Source organism: Leptopilina boulardi, unplaced genomic scaffold (genome assembly GCF_019393585.1).
Source record: "Leptopilina boulardi isolate dan_hultmark-lab unplaced genomic scaffold, ZJU_Lbou_2.1 LbouV2_324, whole genome shotgun sequence".
Lineage (NCBI taxonomy): Eukaryota > Metazoa > Arthropoda > Insecta > Hymenoptera > Figitidae > Leptopilina > Leptopilina boulardi.
In genome coordinates, this window is record NW_026137890.1 from 896,000 (window position 1) to 920,658 (window position 24,659).

Here is a 24,659-nt window from a genome sequence, read left to right on the forward strand (position 1 = left end):
TAAATGTTTTCAACAAAAAATGTTTTCTTTTTTATCAAAATTTAGTAGTCACGCTAACAAATATTCGTTAACGCTGTAAGAAAAATTAAGATTAAGAAAAAATGAATGTGAAAAGTATATTCTTTATATTTGTAAGAACGACATTTTCATTGCGTCGTGTTTACAATTTAGTAGTTTCACGATGAAAACAGCACGCATACAAACAAGCGAAGCTTGTCCGTGTAGCGTCAGCAGTTGAATAGTTCCGGCATAGATAGAAAAATGTCTACACAACGAACACTTTTAATAATCCTGTTTGCATAAAAAATTAATTCTGACATTTCCTAAAATTGACCTTATTAATAATATTAAATAATTTATTTTTTTGAAATTTTTTTATTGCACTTGAAATAAGTTTAAACATAATAAAAATTTTCTCGTAAGTGGAAATGAAATGGTGAGATTAGTATATAAGAAAAATAAACTGCCCTCTTGATATCGTTGATATGAATTGTATTTGCGTTGCGTCGGTTAAAGCGAGCGTTTACCCTATCTGTATTTTAGACGATTTTAGGTTAAGATGTGATCTCTCGTTCATAGGTAAATTGGATTTCTACATTACTTATCAATTGTCGATATATATACGTATATATGGAGTTTCAGATGGCAACTTTAGTAGTCACGCTATTAAAAGCTATGTATATGTTTTTTTAGTGAAACTTCAGATTTTATTTTTTGATCGACTGACTATTAAATTTTAAAATTCTCAACAATCAATTATTGTACATCAGTAACTTTTTTCTGATTTTAATAGTCAGACTACGAATTATTAATATCTTTCCTTTTTTTCCGAGTTTGGTAAAAAGTTTACTAAAATCTCGTGGCGAGTTTAACACAAAGTGATGCACAAAGTCTTCCCGTGTACATCCGGACAATTGATCAGGATCTCATATAACATGTTTCTATATAGAGGAAAATTTGTTTTCACCATTTCCATTTCGAAAGTCACGCATGCGCACTATCATTTCTGTCTCTGTTGCAAGAAATCCATCCGAAAAGCGCATGGATTTCAAGCAAATTTCGCATTGAGTGGAGGAGAGTATTGACGACATGGACTTGAAGCAAATATAGTACATGTTCCAAACTTTTCTTGCATAGAAATCTACGACCCTATAAACTCATGAATTTTGTCTAAAAAAAGCACGTCACAAGTGATGTGAATAATGAGTGACACAACACATGTGAATATGGTATGATTTTTCTCTCCGTGTAAAAATTTTATAAACGAAAGGACTACAAAGCTTCCTCCACGAGGAAGCAAAATGTTTCAATTACGGCAAGGGAAAAAATTTGATCATAAATAATTTAATTAATAATTGTTTAAATATGCATCTTCATTAGTAATTGTATCAAAAAAAAATTAAAATAATTTTTTTTAATCATTTTGCAACAGTTATATTAAATATAATAGTAATAATAGTCATTTTTTATGAACGCGCCGTAATTGATGCTCTCGTTGTAATTGATGCACTTACCCTAATATTTAAAAATATTTAAATATTTATTTCTCTATTTCTTATTTTAAAGTTTTGCTCTTAAATAATAATTTTATTGAAAGTTCTACGTATGAGAAAGTGCTATTTGACGTGTAATATTTTTTGTAATAAAGGGTAATACTCAGTAATACATGTGTAATAATTTGTAATACAGTAATATTTTGGTAGTAGTATGTAATACTTGTAAAAAGAGTAATACTAAGGTAATAATGGTAATATGTGTAGTTGTAGTCAAGTGTACTCAATTTTTACTAGTAAATTCCCCCTCGAATAAATATTGAAATTAAATGTTCGTTAAATGTTTAGCAGGTAAGTTGACTAAATAATTAAATTAAACTTTCGTTTAAGTTTTATCGCAAAATTGGACTGAAAATTTAATTTAAATATTCAGTCAATTTTTGCGACGAACATATCCTGAAAATTTAAATTACATTTTCAGAAAATAAAAATAAATAATATTTAAGAAGTATTAATAATAATAGGGGAGGATGGGGCAAGGATAGTTAGGTAAGACCTTTTCAAATCTAGCGGCCAAACCTAAATATATATCAGCAATCGAATAGTATCTTCAGAAAACCTGGTTATTTGGCTATAATTTTGCTATACATTATTTTGCTGTAGAGTGCAATCCCTACGAGATACGAATGAAAAAGTAAAAAAAAAATTTCAACTATCCTTGCCCCAGTACCGGGGCAAGGATAGTTAAAAGAATCCAAATGCTAAAATTGTCATAGAAAATCAGTAAATTTTCGGTTTCTTTATTTTATTGGATTTAGACTATTCAATATTGATATATCAAGTATTAACAACATGTTTTGAACATTTTCTAAATATCAATTATTGCATTAAAATTCGTCTGAACTAAAATCTGAGGTTTAACCAATTTTCTTCAGATGATCACCAATTTCTTGGTCAATAAGCTTCTTTTTTCGTATTTAATTACATACCATTATGTATATCAACATATAAAGAACAATTAAACATTTTTTTATAATTTGCAGTCGCATTAGCAGGATTTTATCGAGCCGTAATAGCCCTAACTATCCTTGCCCCATGAGCCCATATTTCAGTTTTTTCTAAATTTTAAGGAACGACGTTAATTAATTTGAAAATAAATACGATATTCGTGTTCAGCAGGAAATTTCACTCCGGAAAACACTTACGAAAATAAATATTCGGAAGCACTAATATAGAAAACAGTATGATAAACACTACGTTGACATTTTAGCAAAACAGACTTTTTACAAAAATAAACTCCTGACTTCGCAAATGGTGGCAGATTGACTTCCAATTTTTACTATCATCTATTGGTGTTAAGACGCAAATATACCATGAATGACGCGAATTTTGAGCAAGCCGTCTAAACATAACAGCAACTAACTATCCTTACCCCTTAACTATCCTTGCCCCATCCTCCCCTAATAATAATAATAATAATAATAATAATAATAATAATAATAGATCATTATTATTATTGTTAATTAAATAATTTTTTAAATATTATTTACTAATTAAAAATTTACAAATTGGTGGAAATTAATTTCAAAATTTTTTATTTATTAATAAACAATTCTATTAGTTTTTTATAGCCAAAAAAGGCTTTTTAAAAATAATTAAGGAAATAATTTCAATATATTAAAATAAAAAATGAAAGTGAACATAAAAATTCTATCGATAAGTAGGATCACTTGTCTATCAGTAAGTTGTAGAGTGTGTGGAAGATTTTTTTTTTCAGTCAGATATCTGTAGTTTAGTGGTTATATTAGGGTCTTTAGTTAGCGCGGGGCGAACGTAGGTTCAATCCCCAGCACACCCCAATTTGTTTTCAAAAATTGTTGTTTATCAAGCATGCAATACTTGATTCAATGTGAAACAAAGCATCAAAGCAGAGCAACGATGTTGAAACTTATTTATTTTATTTTTATTCCCAAAAAATAAATTTTTTTTATTGTCCTCCGATAATTAATAACTAATAATAAATAATAATAATAATTAATAATAATAATAATAATAATAATAATGATCTATTATTATTATTATTATTATTATTATTATTATTATTATTATTATTATTATTATTATTATTATTATTATTATTATTAATACTCCTTAAATATTATTTATTTTTATTTTCTGAAAATGTAATTTAAATTTTCAGGATATGTTCGTCGCAAAAATTGACTGAATATTTAAATTAAATTTTCAGTCAAATTTTGCGATAAAACTTAAACGACCCGTGTGGAAAAAGTCACGATCTTGCCCTCAAGAGTTCGGGGCCCATGAGGGCTGATCCATATGGCGAATCCATGAGGGGCAACGTAGGGGCCCCGCATGGATCGCCCTCATCATCGATTAGCAAAATTTTCTAAGTCCAAAATTCAAATATTTTTTCATCAACAAAAAATGAATGTTTCCAATGATTCAAAACAACGAAAAACGCGTTTTAAATAAAAATATATTTACACTTTTTTGAAAATAACACTCACACTTATGACAAAATAGATTAGGGCCATCGTAGGGGCCCGCATGGATCGCCCTCATGATCGATTAGCAAAATTTTCTCAGTCCAAAATTCAAATATTTTTTCGTCAACAAAAAATGAATGTTTCCAATGATTCAAAACAACGAAAAACGCGTTTTTAATAAAAATATATTTACACTTTTTTTGAAAATTCACCTGAGATGATTCATGATAATAATCATAAAGCATATAATTAATTATATTTTATAAATTGCATTTGATTGGAAAATATAATTTAATATCTTAACTTTAACTAAATGATGTTAAGCACTTTTCTTTGTTAGGTATTTTTTAAGTTTAAATAGCATCAAGAAGTTAGCATTCGTTTTGAAGTAGCGTGCGTAGCGTAGTTGGTAAAGCGTTAGACTCATAGTCCGTAGGTCGTAGGTTCGATTCCCCCCATGCGTTAGATTTATTTATTTCTCAGGTTTGCGTTTAATCATTATTTCTATGTAGGAATTAATTGAAAAATGAAAATATCCGTTAATAGTATGCATAAATTACAAATTTTTTAATTAATTAATTTATTATTACTTTTAATTATATCCGACAGTTAATTAATTAGAACGTTAATTAATAAATTCAATTTGAGTAAGAATTTAATTTAAAATTGAATAATTATTAAATAAATATGTTATTTATTCATAACTTAAGCTTATTTATTATTAATTAACTTTTATTATTAATATTATTGATTAAAAAACATTATGGCAAACTTGAGGGCAAGATGAGGGCAAACGTGAGGGCCCTCATGGATCGCCCATGCGGGCGCCCTCATCGATGAGCATGTCGTTTCCATGAGGGGCCCCTATGGATCATCCATATGCGCCCCTCATGGCATGAGGGTGATCCATAAGGGCCCACATCACTTTTCCACACGGGGAATGTTTAATTTAATTATTTAGTCAACTTTCGAACTAAACATTTAACGAACATTTAATTTCAATGTTTATTCAACGTTCCTGATAAACATTTAAGGAATATTTAATTTAAATGTTTACTCAGCTTTCCTGATAAACATTTAACGAATATTTAATTTAAATGTTTACTCAACTTTTCTGATAAACATTTATTCATGGCGGACATTTTAATATTTATGCAACCTTTACTCAAGTTTGCAATTAAACATTCCGAACATTGCAGTTAAAGCTTTAATAAATGTTTACTAAACTTTCAGTGCTGTGTGGGTTATTAAAGATTAATTCGCTTTGTTTTATGGCAAAACACAATTAAAAGAAAAAACTTCACGAAAAATATTGAAAAAGTAAGTAAAAAACTGATTTGTTATTTTGACTAGTTCTGAAAAAAAGTGATGAATTTATGTTTCTCACTGGTGTTATGTTATTTTATAGAATAATTTTGAGTTTCATTTTTTTTTGTAAAGTACAAGACCCAAGCTTTGTCATAAATTTATATTTATTCAAAAAATTTATTTATTTAAATTTTAGTTGTGTTTTGTTTCCTGATATTAGGAGAGATGTCCATGTTTTTTCGAGGTGAGATGGCCATACTGTTTAAGTTATTGGCACCCTTGAGATTCGTGTGTTCGCTAAATAAACATTAATTCTGTAGCAAATTACATTTTTCATGACATATATTGCAACAAGACACTCCAACAAAGATTTTCAAATTTAAATATGGTCAAATAAAATAATCACTATTGTGTAATTAAATCTTAAAAACGTTTATAAACAATCATAACACAGGTGTACAAATAAAATCCGCTGTTTTTAATTTTTAAAATTATACTTTATTTTCGTAATCTGCGACCCTAAAAACCCCCGAGTAGAAAATTTCAAGCGAATTTATTACCAGCCGAGCAGAAATTATGGTCTGGGCCTCTCAAGGCCCTTCCCAGTACTCCTGGATTCTGACAAAAGCCTGACATGGCAAACTGGCAAAGCCCTAGTAATGGCTTGAAACGGTTTTGCAAGGATTTGCCCTACTTAAGGATGAACTTGCCAGGGCCATGAGAGTTTTCCTGGGAATTACCCTATATTACCCTTACCTATTTATTGTTTAACGCAATCGCTTACATAAATTTTGAAAAATATTTAACGCTCGCAAGGATCGAACCCCCTAACCTAACGCTCCGTAATCTAACACGCTAACGATTACGCCAACTGAACGTGAGAAAAGAAATACAAAATTGATTTGATCACAGTTTTCCTAAAAGTATCAAATTGAGACCAAAAATTGCATCAAATCTTTGCAACGTTTTGATGCACATAAGTTATATCAAAAAGAGATCGTTTTGTGTATCATTTTTAGAAATGATATACGAAACGGTCTCATTTTTTGATGCAAAAAATTTAATCAATTTATATCAATCATGGCCGAATTGAATCGACTCAAAATTAAACGAATTTTTTTCAGATATTTTGGTAATAGTACACTGAAAGAAAATTCATACTACTAAGTATTAAACTCATATTAGAGTTTAATATAAATGTTACAATTTAGGGAAAAAGTGCACCTATACTGATTACTATTACAGTTTTTATGAAAATATATAATGAATTTAAGAGTAACTATTATTTTAAGAAATAAAAATTAGTATATTTATTTTAAAAATTAGTATTTTCTTTATGAATTCACAGAATACGAAATATTATAATAAATAATTTCACAAAATAGTAAGAAAAATAACATATATCCGTATACTTATTTCACATTTTGTAAAACTTTATATTAAAAGTCACGGATTTTCCCGAGAGACTACGAATTTAACCGAAGTTCTGTCTGTTTGCGGCTTCGTGTCCTACTCGAACTTCTACGACTTGATCCGATTTTCGAAAGTGTTGTTAACCAGCAGAACGTACCTATCAACTGTCAACACACGTGTTTCAAATGTTTATAGTGCCACAGAAAACATTTATAATTATTAAATTTATTATTATTTTTATTAATTATTATTTTTTGATGTCATCTTTACAATTATTTGATTTTTATTTGCAATAAAAATTTTTATAACAATCATAATTTTTAATCTGAAAAAAAAGAAAAATCTATATAAACAATTAATAATAAAAATGAACCCAGCGTAACCTCTATAAAATTACACCATTGGCACTAGTAAACTATTTTTTATTATTAAGTTATTATAAGTAAACTTCTTTCTCGCAAGTGGTAAAAATATTCAGTAGTTAGTATATAAGAAAACGATATATGCCGACCCCCAGCGAAATTTATCGTTATGCGTATAGAATTGTAAGTGTAGGTTTCGTTGCGATCGTGTAATGTCTATGTATAAGCGAAATGAACGTGCGTGTTCATTAGTATGTGTGTTAACCTGTATCGTAAGTGTGAATGTGTTGTTCCTAGTCTCACTCCTCTTCCTCCCGAGAATTAACGGAAACGTCCGAGTTTCCACTTTTTTTCCCTTTTCTTCCGACATTCTGAATTTTTCGTATAAAGTTTTACAAATATTAGAACGCTACATTCCATATAATGCAACAACTCTATGAGAATTTAATATAATATTTTCAAATATTGGTAATCTTTTTACGTTCTTTCTACAATAATTATTAATATTTGAAAAAAGATTTTAAGTTGGAACTTTAATATAAAGTATATTGAATTTTAATAAAAAGTACACTTTTCCCTAAATTCTAAAAGAATATATTAAAATGTAATACGCATTTTGTTATTTTTTCCTATGAAATTTCTTTCAGTGTACAATTGCGGAGACCATTTCACTATTTAATTTGAAAATGAAAATAACAGAAAATCAAAGACAATGTGCAATTCGATAATTAAAAAGTGACAGCTTATAAACATAACCTAAAATGCATGAGAAAAAATTTGTCGATAAAATCAATATAGCCGAGCTTTTTAGAAGGTAGATGGCAGTTTTGTTTTTTATAAAAACGATTCAGAAAAAATTTAAAGAAAGAAAATAGATGAGTGCTGCCATCTTCCTTCTAAAAAGCTCGGCTATATTGATTTTATCGACAAATTTTTTCTCATGCATTTTAGGTTATGTTTATAAGCTGTCACTTTTTAATTATCGAATTGCACATTGTCTTTGATTTTCTGTTATTTTCATTTTCAAATTAAATAGTGAAATGGTCTCCGCAATTGTACTATTACCAAAATATTTGAAAAAAATTCGTTTAATTTTGAGTCGATTCAATTCGGCCATGATTGATATAAATTGATTAAATTTTTTGCATAAAAAAATGAGACCGTTTCGTGTATCATTTCTAAAAATGATACACAAAACGATCTCTTTTTGATATAACTTATGTGCATCAAAACGTTGCAATAGAAAAAGAGACAACCAAGTTTACTGTGATAAGTTGCGACTGAGGAAAATGAAGACTTGAGCAGCAGAACAATAATGAAACAATAATTATATATAAATAATAATTTATTTTTAATGTTAAATAATTTATTTAACATAAGTCAATATTTTCATTTTTTATTTTATTAAAACTTAGGAACATAATTTTTCTTATTATCTAAAATATAGATAATATAGTAAAAAAAGACAAATAAATTTTAGATTTTGAAAAGAAAAAATCACTTATTTTTTTCGAGTTGTTGATAAAATTCTTAGATTAAAATTGTTAAATATTTTTTAAAAATTAACTTAATTAATTTTTCATTAATTTTTAAAAAAATTAATAATTTTAATAAATTAATCATTTTAATAAATAAATTATTTTAATTAATTAAATTAATTGCGAGGGGGAATTTACTAGTAAAAATTGAGTACACTTGACTACAACTACACATATTACCATTATTACCTTAGTATTACTCTTTTTACAAGTATTACATACTACTACCAAAATATTACTGTATTACAAATTATTACACATGTATTACTGAGTATTACCCTTTATTACAAAAAATATTACACGTCAAATAGCACTTTCTCATACGTAGAACTTTCAATAAAATTATTATTTAAGAGCAAAACTTTAAAATAAGAAATAGAGAAATAAATATTTAAATATTTTTAAATATTAGGGTAAGTGCATCAATTACAACGAGAGCATCAATTACGGCGCGTTCATAAAAAATGACTATTATTACTATTATATTTAATATAACTGTTGCAAAATGATTAAAAAAAATTATTTTAATTTTTTTTTGATACAATTACTAATGAAGATGCATATTTAAACAATTATTAATTAAATTATTTATGATCAAATTTTTTCCCTTGCCGTAATTGAAACATTTTGCTTCCTCGTGGAGGAAGCTTTGTAGTCCTTTCGTTTATAAAATTTTTACACGGAGAGAAAAATCATACCATATTCACATGTGTTGTGTCACTCATTATTCACATCACTTGTGACGTGCTTTTTTTAGACAAAATTCATGAGTTTATAGGGTCGTAGATTTCTATGCAAGAAAAGTTTGGAACATGTACTATATTTGCTTCAAGTCCATGTCGTCAATACTCTCCTCCACTCAATGCGAAATTTGCTTGAAATCCATGCGCTTTTCGGATGGATTTCTTGCAACAGAGACAGAAATGATAGTGCGCATGCGTGACTTTCGAAATGGAAATGGTGAAAACAAATTTTCCTCTATATAGAAACATGTTATATGAGATCCTGATCAATTGTCCGGATGTATGTATGTGTGTGTGGATCATTTTTGTGAACACGATATCTTTAACTGGTTTTAATGGATTTGGGTAAAATTTAGTTGGCTTATTTATCACATTTATCTCTAAAAAATGACGAGAGGATTTTTAAAAATACCCCTAAAAATAGTCTTTTTCAAACATTTTTTTTTAATTTAAAAAAAATTTTAATTAGAAAAATTTAAAGTAATATATAATATAATCGTCTTCCTTACGTCAAGGCGAATCGATTGGTATATATAAATTTTCGATTTGATTGAAATTAATAGAATTAATGTAAGTTAAAAAATCAAAAATTCACATTTTAGCTAAAAAATGATATGTTTTCTTAAATTCATGTTTATATGTATATAAAATAATTTTATTCTCTGCATTGAAACGAATTGGTTGATATATGTATATAAAGTATAGATTTGATTTAAATCTTAAGAATTAATAAAAATCAAAAATTTATATTTTAACTAAAAAATTTTGTGTTTTTTTAAATTCAAGTTAATACATAAAATAATTGTATTCCTTGCATTGAAACGAATCGATTCGTATATATAAAGTATATGTTACATCCAAAATGAATTAAAATTTTCTTAATTTTTCAAAAAATTTAATTAATTTGAAAAAGTTTTCAACTCGAAATTTTTTAAAACAATCAATTGGATCGGAGAAATTTATATAGCTTCCTCCACGAGGAAGCAAATTTTTTGCTTCACACAATGAGGAAGCAAAATGTTTATGAAATAAACATAGAAGACCCCCTCCTTGTTTAATGTTTCCAATGGCTCTGATTTCGGCGGGTAAAGTATTTTCAAAATACACGTAATTTGGGTCTCCGAAATCGATATATAAACGCGCCGCAATAGAAAATTACGGTATTATTTTTAATTTCTTATATTTGTTTAAATAATCGATTTTTATAAAGTTAAACATTTTTTTAACATCTAAATAACATAACCTATGAGTTTAATAAGTCTTAAATTGAGTTTATACAATAGAAATGTCGAATTTTCTATTTCAAAGGTGTTTTGACTCGAATCGCTCCGCAATTAGTGCATTTACCCTACTTATAAAAGAAAATAATAAATTTCTCTTTTTTAAAACGTAAACAACTATTATTTCAAATGTTTTACTGCTATTAACATTTTTTGCTTTGATTTTCTTTAAATTTTTTAAGGTATTACACCATAATACCACAATATTACAAGTATTACACAGAATTACATGATATTACACAATAATACTTATTATTACAAGACATTTCAAAATATTACAGATATTACAGGTATTACCAAGTACCTATTACCAGGCAAGTGTACACTTGACTACCAGAGTAAATTCCCCCTCGATTAATTGTTATTTAAATAATTTAAAATTCATAAATATTATTATTAAATAATTATTACTCGATAAAATATTTTGCATGGCAGTTTAATTTTATTATAGTTTTATTTGGTGTTAAAATTACTTTTTATTTTGAGGTTATGTCATAAAACCATGGCAAGACTGAGTTGCTCTAAGGAATGCCATACTTGTGGACAAACTGGCAAGGGCCTTTCTACTGCCTTGATATGTAGTTTTCTAGGCTATATTGCAAACATGGCATAACCAAGTAACTATCGTTTAATCTGGGAAATTCTAGACTTGTGGAAAAACTGGCAAGGGCCATGAGAGAGCCTTACTTAAAGTAGAACTAAGTAAGGAAATTTCTGCACGGGTAGGGATCATGGGACACTTCCATGATGGGAGACTATATATGGAACTTAATGCGTGTGGATACATCTGAAAAAACGAAAAAAATCTTAAAAAATATGCACTTTTAAGGCCAGGTCCAAGTCGAGTCAGCTGTTCCTTTGAAGTTTCAATGGAACAGCTGACACCACTTGGACCTGGCCTTAAGCTAAAGTGTCTTTTGTAAGTGAATTTTTCTTTTATTTGTGTAAATTCAAATCAAAAATGATGTTTCAATTAATTAATTTTATTATTCGTAAACTAAAAGCTGAAACCGATTAATTAATTAGTAAATAACTATTAGAAATGGTTAATAGACATTTAGAGTGCTTATTTATGCAATAATAAGAATAAATTAAGATATAATTAATTAATAACAAGTGTTTTAAGTGTACAGTGCATACAGTTGTTGAATTACCAAATATATATGTATATTACCATCAGCGGCAGCTGTGATACGCGCTTGTTAAACCCTAGATGGCGTTAAGGATGACTTTGTGAATGAATTTCTAAAATTAAGCCCTTGAGTGTCAAATGTGTAAGTGAATATAAGTTTTAAAAAAATAGATCGATTTATTAAAACAATTTATTAAAACAAAATTTATTTTTCTGTCAAAATTAATCTTTCTCCTTTCATTGAGAAAAGAAATTTTTTTATTCAGAAAAAAATTTTTTTTTCAAAATTAATATTTCTTATTTTATTGAGGAAAAAAGTTTCTTTTGTGTCAATTACTTTTTCTCATTTCATTGAGAAAATAAAATTTTTTATTAAGAAAAAAATTTGTTTGTGTAAAAATTAATCTTTTCATTTCATTGTGAAAAAAAATTATTATTAAGAAAAAAATTTTTTTAGGGAAAAATAGATTTCTTTGTGTCACAATTAATTTTTCTCATGTCATTGAGAAAAAAAAATTTTTATTGAGAAAAATTTTTTTTTTATATTTGTAGAAATTAAAAAAGTTGTTTTAATTAATCGATCTATTTTTTTAAAACTTATATTCACTTACACATTTGACACTCTAAAGTTTAATTTTAGAAATTCATTCACAAAGTAATTTTCAACGCCATCTACTGTTTAAAGCGCGTATCACAGCTCCCGCTGATGGTAATATACATATATGGTAACTCAACAACTGTATGCATTGTACACTTAAAACACTTATTATTGAGTAATTATATCTTAATTTATTGTTATTATTGTATAAATAAGACCTCTAAATGTCTATTAACCATTCATAATAGTTATTTACAACATATTTCGTCGATTAACGACAATTTTTCACAAGTAACCGAAACGTAACCGAATCGTAACCGAATCGTAACCCAATTCGGTTACATATCGGTTTACCCAATCCGCCAGGGCCGAAAACTGCAAAAATCACAAAACTTTACATTAAACAAAAACGCTTAGTACTTTGAAGGTATAATAGGGATTTTTTTTCATATTTTATGTAGTTTTAAGGAAAACAATCAAGAAAGTCACTTAAACAAAACTTTTTTAAAATTTTGTCGCAGTGTAATTATTAAAATATAATAAAATATATAATATAATATAAATTTTTATAGAAAATTACATATTATGTAAAGTAGTTTAAAAACCCCTATAAGATTTGTGGAAAAAAATTACTTCACATTCGTAGATGCCATAGAAAATTAATGCACGGAGAGAAATAGGTGGTTCGGGGTACTATCTAGATAGAACCAGGTACCACATTTGATCTTACATATACGGACAGCAATCTAGACTCTATCACTTACAATCCAGATTGTATGAAGTAACATCTTGATTGTAGTGGAGTAGTGTAACAAGGGGGGTTCTGGCTCACTTACCGACCGAGTAGGTAATGTAGAAATCTACTTTACCGATCGAGTTAGTTCCGGCTGCCACCGCTAGATGGCGCCACCGGCCAATTCAACCCCCCTTGGCGGGAAATTTGAATTTTTAAAAGTGGCTTGGCATTTTACCGGCCAATTCAACCCCCCTTGGCGGGAAATTTGAATTTTTAAAAGTTTAATTTAAAGTGGCTTGGTGTTCTACTTTACCGACCGAATTAGTTCCGGCTGCCACCGTTAGATGGCGCCACTTTCGATCTTTCGCCACCAATTCAAACCCCCTTGGCGGGAAATTTGAATTTTTAAAGTGGCTTGGTGTTCTACTTTACCGACCGAGTTTAGTTCCGGCTGCCACCACTAGATGGCGCCACTTTCGATTACCAACCAATTTAACCACCCTTGGCGGGAAATTTAAATTTTTAAACTTTTGTGTTCAAGTGGCTTGGTGTTCTACATTACCGACCGAGTTTAGTTCCAGCTGGCACCGCAAGGTGGCGCTATTTTATTTTTACGCTAAATTTAAAATTATTTTTTCTATTAATTTAAAGTGGGGGTTTTTAAGTTCCCGCTCAAATTACCGACCAAGTTAGTTGCAGCTGCCATTGCAAGATGGTGCAATTTTATTTTTACGCTAAATTTAAAATTGCCTGCAATATGGAAATTCTTTTTTCAAACAATTTCAAGTGGGGGTTTTTTAAATTCCCACTCAAATTACCGACCGAGTTTAGTTCCAGCTGCCACCGCAAGGTGGCGCTATTTAATTTTACGCTAAATTTAAAATTATTTTTTCTATTAATTTAAAGTGGGGGTTTTTAAATTTCCCGTTAAAATTACCGACCAAGTTAGTTGCAGCTGCCACCGCAAGATGGCGCTATTTTATTTTCACGCCGAATTCAAAATTGCCTGCAATATGGAAATTCTTTTTTCAAACAATTTCAAGTGGGGGTTTTTTAAATTCCCGCTCAAATTACCGACCAAGTTAGTTGCAGCTGCCACCGCAAGATGGTGCAATTTTTTTTCGCGCTAAATTTACAATTTTTTTAAACAATTTAAAGTAATTTAGGTATTTCAAATTTTCCGCTCAAATTACCGATTGTGGAAGTTTTGATTTCTTGTTACACAGTTGTCAGCAATGCTAATATGAAACGAACCCGCTTCATTAGAAAGAAAGCATTAGTTGAAGTGAAACCTTTCATTTAATCGGATCTACTGTACAAATGAAAAAATGGAAATTAAACACATATATTTAAAAGTTTTAATATTTTATTTCACAAAATATACCTATATATATTTTTTTTTTTTTAATTTTATTTTGTAAAAATAAATATTTTATTTTACAAAACATTAAATATTTAAATTATTACACAAGTAATATTTTAACTGTATCTTCTGTTTTAGAATGGGTATTGCGGTTTTTGCTGCTTCTGTCGGCATATGGGTGTTAACCAATTTGTTAGTTTAAAATAATTTAAATTATACTTTGTTTTACTTTTTTTTTTACATATTTTTAACGACTAAAAACTAATAATTTTAATGATATATTTACAGATGTTTCCTGGATATAATCAGCGATTACCGTATAGAGGTACATATCAGCAACCTCAAGTTTATACCCCAAGGGCGATCCAGCCGGTGATGAACAAAACAAACATTGAGGTAAATAAAAATTAATTCTTCTAATTTTGAAAATCAATGCGAGAGAATCTTGAGTTTCAAAAAAATAGTCTGGAAAAAATAATCTGAATATTTTATCAATTTATTTATTTTTACATTTACCGTTTTTATACACTTTAATTATTTTTTCACTTTATAAATTTTATACAATTTAATTATTATTTTATACTCTGATTATTTTTACATATTTTTTCAATTTATTTTTTTTTACACTTACCGTTTTTATACACCTTAATTTAATTATTTTTATCACTTTATATATTTCATACAATTTAATTATTATTTTATACTCTGATTATTTTTACATATTTTATCAATTTATTTATTTTTACATTTACCGTTTTTATACACCTTAATTTAATTATTTTTTCACTTTATATATTTTATACAATTTAATTATTATTATTATATATTCTGAATATTTTTTTAAGGGGTTATGCCACTCTAGGATTGTCAAAAAATCGCTTTTTTTTTTTTGCTTTAAATAGTTCCTTAGGGTCTCAGAAATAACATATTGCAGGATTATGGCTCGGAAAAATCTCTAAATAATTTATTTTCGAAGTTCCTTGCAAGGCTGCACGGTACGCGGCGAGCTCCTTTTGTCAGTTCTACGGGGGGTGATTTTTGAAGGATCTACAGCAGGTATACGGCAGATGTTTTCAAAGGCGCTAGTTACTTGCTAGACTATAGTCTATTCTACACAATTGCAGGCATTGCAGATTAAAGGTATTGTGAAATTATTTAAGTTTTTTACAACTTAAAACTTTAAACGCGTTTATCTCCAAACTACATTTTTCGAGTTGGCCGAACCAACAACTCGTACAATTTCCAACCGATTAGGTTCAAATTTGACACACATCTTTAAAAATACATTTTTTAAGGTATCACGTAGGATTTTTTTTTTATTCTATATAGTTCATTTGTTATTAACTATTAACTGATGGTTTTTTAGTCGAAATTAGAAAGTTTAACTTTAGAAGTGCGCCATTTGATCATGAATCAATATATCGAAAAAATCCTACGTGTTACTTTAGCTATTGTAATATATAATAAAAAAAAATTTAGATACTCAAGATATTCCAAAATTTACAGTAGCAGTTAGTTCGGCCACGTACCCCTTGAACCATAGAGGAGTCGAAGGACGACCGCTACAGCGCCACCATTCTTCAAGAAATATTTATAAGAAATTATTTTTTTACACCTAAAAAGATGTATAATAAACTTTTTATATTATATTTTTAATTGACTTTATGGTTTTTCTAAAAAAAATTCACATAAAACACCTATTTTTTCGGTCTCTAGAGTGGCATAACCCCTTAATTTATTTATTTTTACATTTACCGTTTTTATACACCTTAATTTAATTATTTTTTTACTTTATATATTTTATACAATTTAATTATTATTATTATATATTCTGAATATTTTATCAATTTATTTATTTTTACATTTACCGTTTTTATACACCTTAATTATTTTTTTTCACTTTATAAATTTTATACAATTTAATTATTATTTTATACTCTGATTATTTTTACATATTTTATCAATTTATTTATTTTTACATTTACCGTTTTTATACACCTTAATTTAATTATTTTTTCACTTTATATATTTTATACAATTTAATTATTATTATTATATATTCTGAATATTTTATCAATTTATTTATTTTTACATTTACCGTTTTTATACACCTTAATTATTTTTTTTCACTTTATAAATTTTATACAATTTAATTATTATTTTATACTCTGATTATTTTTACATATTTTTTCAATTTATTTATTTTTACACTTACCGTTTTTATACACCTTAATTTAATTATTTTTTCACTTTATATATTTTATACAATTTAATTATTATTATTATATATTATGAATATTTTTTCAATTTATTTATTTTTACATTTACCGTTTTTATAAACTTTAATTATTTTTTCATTTTATATATATTATACAATTTAATTATTATTATTATATATTATGAATATTTTTTCAATTTATTTATTTTTACATTTACCGTTTTTATACACCTTAATTTAATTATTTTTTTACTTTATATATTTTATACAATTCAATTATTATTTTATACTCTGATTATTTTTACATATTTTATCAATTTATTTATTTTTACATTTACCGTTTTTATACACCTTAATTATTTTTTTTCACTTTATAAATTTTATACAATTTAATTATTATTTTATACTCTGATTATTTTTACATATTTTTCCAATTTATTTTTTTTTACACTTACCGTTTTTATACACCTTAATTTAATTATTTTTTCACTTTACATATTTTATACAATTTAATTATTATTATTATATATTATGAATATTTTTTCAATTTATTTATTTTTACATTTATCGTTTTTATACACTTTAATTATTTTTTCATTTTATATATTTTTTCAATTAATTTATTTTTACATTTACCGTTTTTATACACTTTAATTATTTTTTCACTTTATATATTTTATACAATTTAATTATTATTTTATATTCTGAATATTTTTTCAATTTATTTATTTTTACATTTACCGTTTTTATACACTTTAATTATTTTTTTACTTTATAAATTTTATACAATTTAATTATTATTATTTTATACTCTTATTATTTTTACATATTTTTCAATTTATTTTTTTTACACTTACCGTTTTTATACACCTTAATTTAATTATTTTTTTACTTTATATATTTTATACAATTCAATTATTATTTTATACTCTGATTATTTTTACATATTTTATCAATTTATTTATTTTTACATTTACCGTTTTTATAAACTTTAATTATTTTTTCATTTTATATATTTTATACAATTTAATTATTATTATTATATATTCTGAATATTTTTTTAATTTATTTATTTTTACATTTACCGTTTTTATACACCTTAATTTAATTATTTTTTTACTTTATATATTTTATACAATTCAATTATTATTTTATACTGATTATTTTTACATATTTTATCAATTTATTTATTTTTACATTTACCGTTTTTATAAACTTTAATTATTTTTTCATTTTATATATATTATACATACATTATAATAGTAGTTTATCATGTAGTGTGAATCTTGAAATCTCCAAGAATCTACGTTTACACAATTCAATAACGAACATAGTATCTGACACTATGAACTTTCTTAATCTACATCAAGTTAATAATTTTTTAAATGTTACTGGTTCTCTTTTAGATCTTGTTTTCATTAATACATTTAATTTTACGTTGAACTTGGCTGATGAAGCGTTTCTCCCGATTGATAAATATCACCCTCCTTTGTTATTGGAAATTGATACGCACATTTCTCTATGTAATTCTAATTCTATTTCTGATGTGCAATACGTGTACGATTTTAGGAATGCAAATATTGCGGGAATTTGTGGATTTTTAGATGCTGTGAAATGGGAGATTTGTTTTAAAAATTGTAATGTTGATGAAGCGGTTGATATTTTTTATACTCATGTTTATACTAGTTTTGATTTTTTTGTACCTATTAGAGTAATTAGACAATCAACCTACCCAACATGGTTTAATTTCGAATTGAAAAGAATTACGTTTTTAAAGAAAGCAGCTCATTTACAATATAAAAAATCACATAATATCAGGGACTATAATTATTTTTCTTATTTACGTTCGCAGTGTAAGAAGCTTTCTAAAAATTGTTATAATAGTTATATTAAACATGTTGAATCAAACTTGAAAGCTAATCCAAAACAATTTTGGGGCTACGTTAATTCTCTGAAAAAAGATAATAAATTTCCAAAAGAGATGCATCTCGGTACTAATTATGGTAATAATTACAAAGACATTGCTGACCTTTTTGCGATTCATTTTAAATCAGTTTATACCAATTTAGCGCCGAATTCAAATATTTCGAGCACTCCTTCATTGGACAATTTTTTTCTAAATGATATTTTTTTAAATAAAACAGATATTTTACGTAAATTGAAAGGTCTAGATACTTCTAAAGGAGCTGGACCAGATGACATTCCTGCAACTATCCTGAAGTCATGTTGCTCATCTTTTGTTAATCCTTTATTCTTATTATTTAATAAATCGTTATCAGATGGCATATTTCCTTATAATTGGAAACGCGGTATTGTAGTACCTATTCACAAAAGTGACAGTAAAACTAATGTGTCCAACTATAGGCCGATTACAATCTTAAGTGCAATATCTAAACTTTTTGAAAGTCTTCCCACGTGGAAAGATTCCGCGGAAACTTCGCAGAATGATTCCACGGAAACTCCGCGGAGTCATTCCGCGGAGTCATTCCGCGGAATTTCCGGAGATTGTTCTTTTTACTATTTTTGAATAAAAAACTTGAAAAATCAATTTCTAAACCATATTAAAAAGTTTAAACAAGTCAAAAATAAAATATCAAGAGGTCACCAATTACCGACGGGTATCCAGGTCAATTTCTTCAAGGTAGTTCATCTCAAATAATAAAAATGATAAACCAATTCTTGTATGTCAATTTTTTTTCAGAATAACTTTGGAAATCAAAAACAACTTAATTTTTTAAAATAAACATAGAAAGTTCAAGAAAACAAAATTCTTTCAAGAACTTCACAGATTTCTCAGATATTACATGAACATTTCTAAATTAAAACTCTCTAATTAAGAAGCGTAAAATTTTTAATATAAATATTACACAAATTATACAAAGGAATATTCTTATAAATACTACATGAATAATAACATAAATAACATACATATACTTTAAATCCAACTTTTTAATATAATCATAATTAATAGTCTTAATTAGTCTTACACAAAAACATTAAAAAAATTTAATTTTGTTATAATTATTTGGTTTCTTAACAATCACGCTTTTTCGGTTATCGATTTAGGTTTAATTATCCGTTCACTTTTGGTCTCCGATTATCGATTTTTCGTTCATACAAAATCAATGAAAATTTTCGATTTCGTTACAATTATTTAGTTTATTAAAAATTGCGCTATTTCGATTGTTAATTTTTACTTTAAAATTGTTCTCTGAGGAAAACATTATTTTCTTTCCATATTATTTATTAAGATACATATATAATTTTCTACCTTCAAACATTTTGATACAATTTTGTCTAAAGTGACAATTTCTATAACGTAAGACTCTCGAACATGTTTTAAAGTTTCATTCAGATTGAATCCAATTTCTCTGTTTTTAATTTCGTGTTTGCTATCGTCGGTAACAATAAGTTTGCTTAATACTGCGTATGAAACTTTTTGAACTGTAATATAATATTTAACAGTACCAAAAGAAATTGATTCATTAATTTTATATTGTACGTAATAGTTTTTACGTTTTTTTTGACGAGAATATAATTTTGAAGTGTAAATTTCGTTATTTATTTTGCACCTAGAAAATATCGGAGTAGGAGCTTCCAATAACTGCTCGTTGGTAAGACCTGTCGCATGACTAATAGCCAGAAGTTCGCTATCTGTAATAGTATGTGGTATAGATGGTCCATGTGTGCAACATTCATAAACATTTAATGGTCTTTCAGGTTGCACAAGATAATTAATACAACGTTGGGCTTGGATTATTTTTATTGTATTTGATAATTCAACATCTATCTTATTAGAACCGTGTGTCATTTTGACCAATTCGCCATTTTGATCTTCAGACAAGAAAGCCGACCAAACCCAGAGCGGTCCATATTCTCGAACATTTTGTGCAAGATGTTTCAATTGGTGTAAATTGTAAGTGCATTTATTAAGACCGTACAATCGTTCCACGTCAATAATGAAAATGTGTAATAAACTGTCCGCGAGATCGATTTCTGCCGGAAGAATTTTCTCTTTTGATAAAAGTTGGATTGCTTTAACAAGCAGTAAAAAGTGATCAAAATATTCCGATTTCTTAAAACGATTTTTTAAAACTATCGGTCCGAAATACACAAGGAATGCTCTGAATTCGGAAGCCTTCCAATCTTTCAGCTTTAACAGCGATCTGGGATTTCGTGTCACGTCGTCCGGCGGTGATATTTTAACTAAAATTTCACTAATTTCATCTCTATTCTCTTTGGTCAAATAGAAATCTTCTGCATGGTTATTGGAATTACACCAGCAAGTCAAAAGTGCTAACATTTCACCAAGAAGCACTGAGTGCATATAATCATGGGGAAATCCCTTTGACCTATTGAAGTAAGGAATATTTGTGACAACCGATCTACCTTTAACGCCTCTAAAGTGTTTCAAGTTCTCGTATTTTTCAACTATTGCGGTTTGAATCTCCATTCTTTCAGAGGATCTTAAAGGAGGTTCTTCTGAAACTATTGGATAAATCCAATTCCAACCAGCTCCAGTTGGACAACTTTCTCCTTTTGCCTCGCAACTTGCACAACTGTACTCTCCATTGTAATAATTTATGTTTTGCACAGATGCTCGAGCAGGAGCATCCAAAATCGCAATAGGCGCAAGTACTTTACTTCTGATTTTACGCTGCAACTTTTGATTTAACCATTCAAATCCATTTACAAATAAATTATTTAGAGACAAAGAAAAAGGTTGGAGATATGAGTTCATGTCTGGTTTTTTTATGCCTTCGTTACGGTAAAAAATACCACACACAAATTGGAAACTCCTTCGAAAATGTGGCGGTATGTTTACAATTTGAGCGTATACAGGCCACATCTGACTGCGTCCACTTTTGGACATTTGTACACCATCAGTAAACCAAATCATGAAAAGATCATATTCTCCAGGAATGGCAATTGTTTTTAAACGACGATATTCAGAAGCAGATATCAAATCGGTCACCAATTCTGGATTTCTTCCTAAACAATCGGTTTTAAAGGAATCAATTAAACAATGAAGATCCCTCACTTCAAAAGCAATACGTAATTCTGTTTCAATATCAAATTCTAGAAAAAAACTGTCCAACTTTCTACTATTACATCGCAAACAAACTTGCACATTTACAGAATCTGACCATTCTCCTACATAGTTAAGGCAGTCTGCACAAATCCTGTGTTTAGTTGTAAAATTCGCCTGCACAGGAGGTAAAACTTTATCAATTAATTTTGTTAATTTATATTTTGTTTTTGGAAGTGAGTGGTCTTCAGGTAATAAATTATTTATTAAACTTAACATATCCCCTAAAGCTGTTTTCGTTAATCGGTTTGAAACATATATTTTTAAAATCTGATTTAAAGCATCACCTCCACAAATATTTGCGTTATCATAAATAGGGTTATTGAGCCAATCGTTTTTATTATTAGCAAATCTGTCATTATCGCTACTAACATTATCGTCGATATCGTTATTGTTGTTATCCCAATCGTCACTAATATCGCTATTATCGTTATTTCTTCTATCGTTATCGCTACTACTGTTATCGCCAGTGTGGTTATTTTCGCTACTATTATCAATATCATTATCATTATGGTCGCTACCGTTATTGCTGTTATCATTATCGTCATTAATATCGCTATTATCGTTATTGATACTACCGTTATCGTCAGTATGGTTATTGTCACTAATATTATCAATATCATTATCTTCGTTATTAAACGTTAATACAGATGATTCAGGTGTCGATGAATATGGTTGACAAGTAGAAAAACGACGAAAGGGGCTAATTTGTTGCTCAGGAACATCATAATCAATTACATTTTGATTAAAAGTTAACAGTGAGGAATTACTTGTAGAAGTTGATGGTACAACTATAGAAGATTCAGTCATGACATCATTTTCACCTTGAAATTGCGATGATAGGGACGATGTGCTTTCATTTTCGTTATTTGAGATCTAAAAGTAATAGGAATATATTTAAATGCACTTGGGAATATTGAGAAAAAATAGTAATTACTATTAATAGAGTGTTACCATATTTCTGCTTTTTCTTTTTTGTTTCCAATTAAACAATTAGAATTTGCTTAATTTGATATTGGTTAAAACGACCATATTTATCTGCAAATATTTTTTAATGGTTAAACAAATTTTTTAACTTAAACAATAAGTCATTCTTTAAGCAGAATGACACCAAACCTCTTAAAAATTTGACTTTCAAAGTAAGATATAGAATACAAATTTTAGGTAGGATTATTTCTACGCTTTCGAAATTTAAAAATTACATAACACTTCTAATTTTTTCAAAGAATTTTCATCTTGTTATGACACATATGTATATAGTCTAATGCATTTAAATTAACAATAAAAAATTGCTGCCAAGTTTTACTACCTTCACGTGTATTTTCACATATGTTTATTTGTTATCGTTTCATGATTACTGTGCTTTCTCATAGATATTAAAATATTTATTTAAAAACAAAAAATTGACGTTTTATGAAATTTATAATTTTTCAAACGGCAATCACTTGATTATATTTTATATAAAAATATTCACGAAATAGATCATTAGATGCGTTCTAAAATTTTTTATAAGAGAGCTATAATATTTTAAGGGTATTATAAAGAGTTTAATTATGAATAAAAAAATTTCAATTTATAAAAGGCTTGTAATTGTATATAAAAGGACACTAGATTATTCACAAATAGATAAACTGATGGGTTTCTAAAAAATTTACAATTTAGCCATAATAGTATAAAGTTAATAAGAAAATTTTTAAATAAAAAAGTATGATTTTTTTAAATGTCAATAATGTATTCAAATTTTAAATACATGTTAATTATTTTTAAATATATTTATTAAAAAGGAATTTTAAAAGATATGGCCAAAAATCGCACTCGCAAAATTTCTCCAATATAATATTTTCTTTATGAGGAAGCAATTATTTAATTTGTCACATTTATGATTTTAAATTATGTTAAAAATTACAATTTTTATGCATGAAGAGGTATACTATATTAATTATTAATAATTAAAAAGTCTAATTTTTAAAACATAAAAAATATTCCAAAAGAGAATGAACTTACGAATGCAGCAGTAGAGAAGTTATATTTCATAAATTCAAACACGAACGAGAACATCAAAAAGAGACAGCGTGAATTCTTCTCATTTATTTGTTTGCAGCCCCTTGTGTCATGTGACAAGTCAATCTCATTACCAGCAAAGAGTTTAACTAAATATATAAAATATAAAAAATGTAATTTTTATATTTAGACAATCATTGAAATTAATCTGCTCTTTACCTCCGAAGTTTTTGTTAGGTTACTAAGGTAACAAACGAATATTTATGAATGCGACATATTTTCTTATATTTGTAAACTACAAAAATTGTCATTTTTCAAAAAAAATTTCTTGCGTCTGTTACATTAGTACATCGGTGGAATTTGCCTAAGTTGAAAGCAGATTTTATGTATTTTAAATACATTTAATAATTTTTTTGTTTTTTAATAAAGGCAATTTACATAAACAATTGCAAGCAAGAGAATAAGTCTAAAATGGCAACGCTCGAAGAAAAGCGTTGTTGTCAAATTTTTCCCATGCGTTGCTCTATCTATTTTAGACTTATCCTGTAATATTTAATATATTAAATGGTTTTTTTCTTACCTTCAAATCATCTCCGTAATAAAAATGTTATGTCCTTTACAACTTTAAACGACACACGAAAAACTTTATTAAACAACTAAAATTCACTTTGTGTTTTGCACATTTCCGTTTCCAACACGTGTAAATCACGAAGCTAACCCACCGGTTGACCTAACCATACCACGAAACAAAACAGGTGTCTAGGTCTGTTTGTTATGTTCAGTGCTGCCAACTGAAATGACACAATTCTGGATTTTCTTGTCCGAGAAGCAATTTGTTCAGGGTACGGTCACAGCTCAGCTATCTAAGTAGGGTCGTC

At 27.4% G+C, this 24,659-nt stretch overlaps 2 protein-coding genes across 2 annotated transcripts in view; one reads left to right on the plus strand and one right to left on the minus strand.

Moving 5' to 3' along the window:
- LOC127284343 (uncharacterized) overlaps positions 1-24,659 on the plus strand; it is a 105,152-nt gene that overhangs the window by 55,555 nt on the left and 24,938 nt on the right. The window contains exon 3 of the mRNA XM_051309738.1: positions 14,762-14,869. Within this exon, the coding sequence (XP_051165695.1) occupies positions 14,762-14,869 (108 nt within the window). The remainder of the gene's footprint in view (positions 1-14,761; positions 14,870-24,659) is intronic.
- On the minus strand, positions 19,666-22,816 carry LOC127284368 (uncharacterized). Its single transcript, XM_051309765.1, has 2 exons — positions 22,735-22,816; positions 19,666-22,656 (listed from the first exon to the last, which is right to left on the minus strand). The coding sequence occupies exons 1-2, from the start codon at positions 22,735-22,737 to the stop codon at positions 19,915-19,917; spliced, it is 2,745 nt and encodes a 914-aa protein (XP_051165722.1). The 5' UTR covers positions 22,738-22,816; the 3' UTR covers positions 19,666-19,914.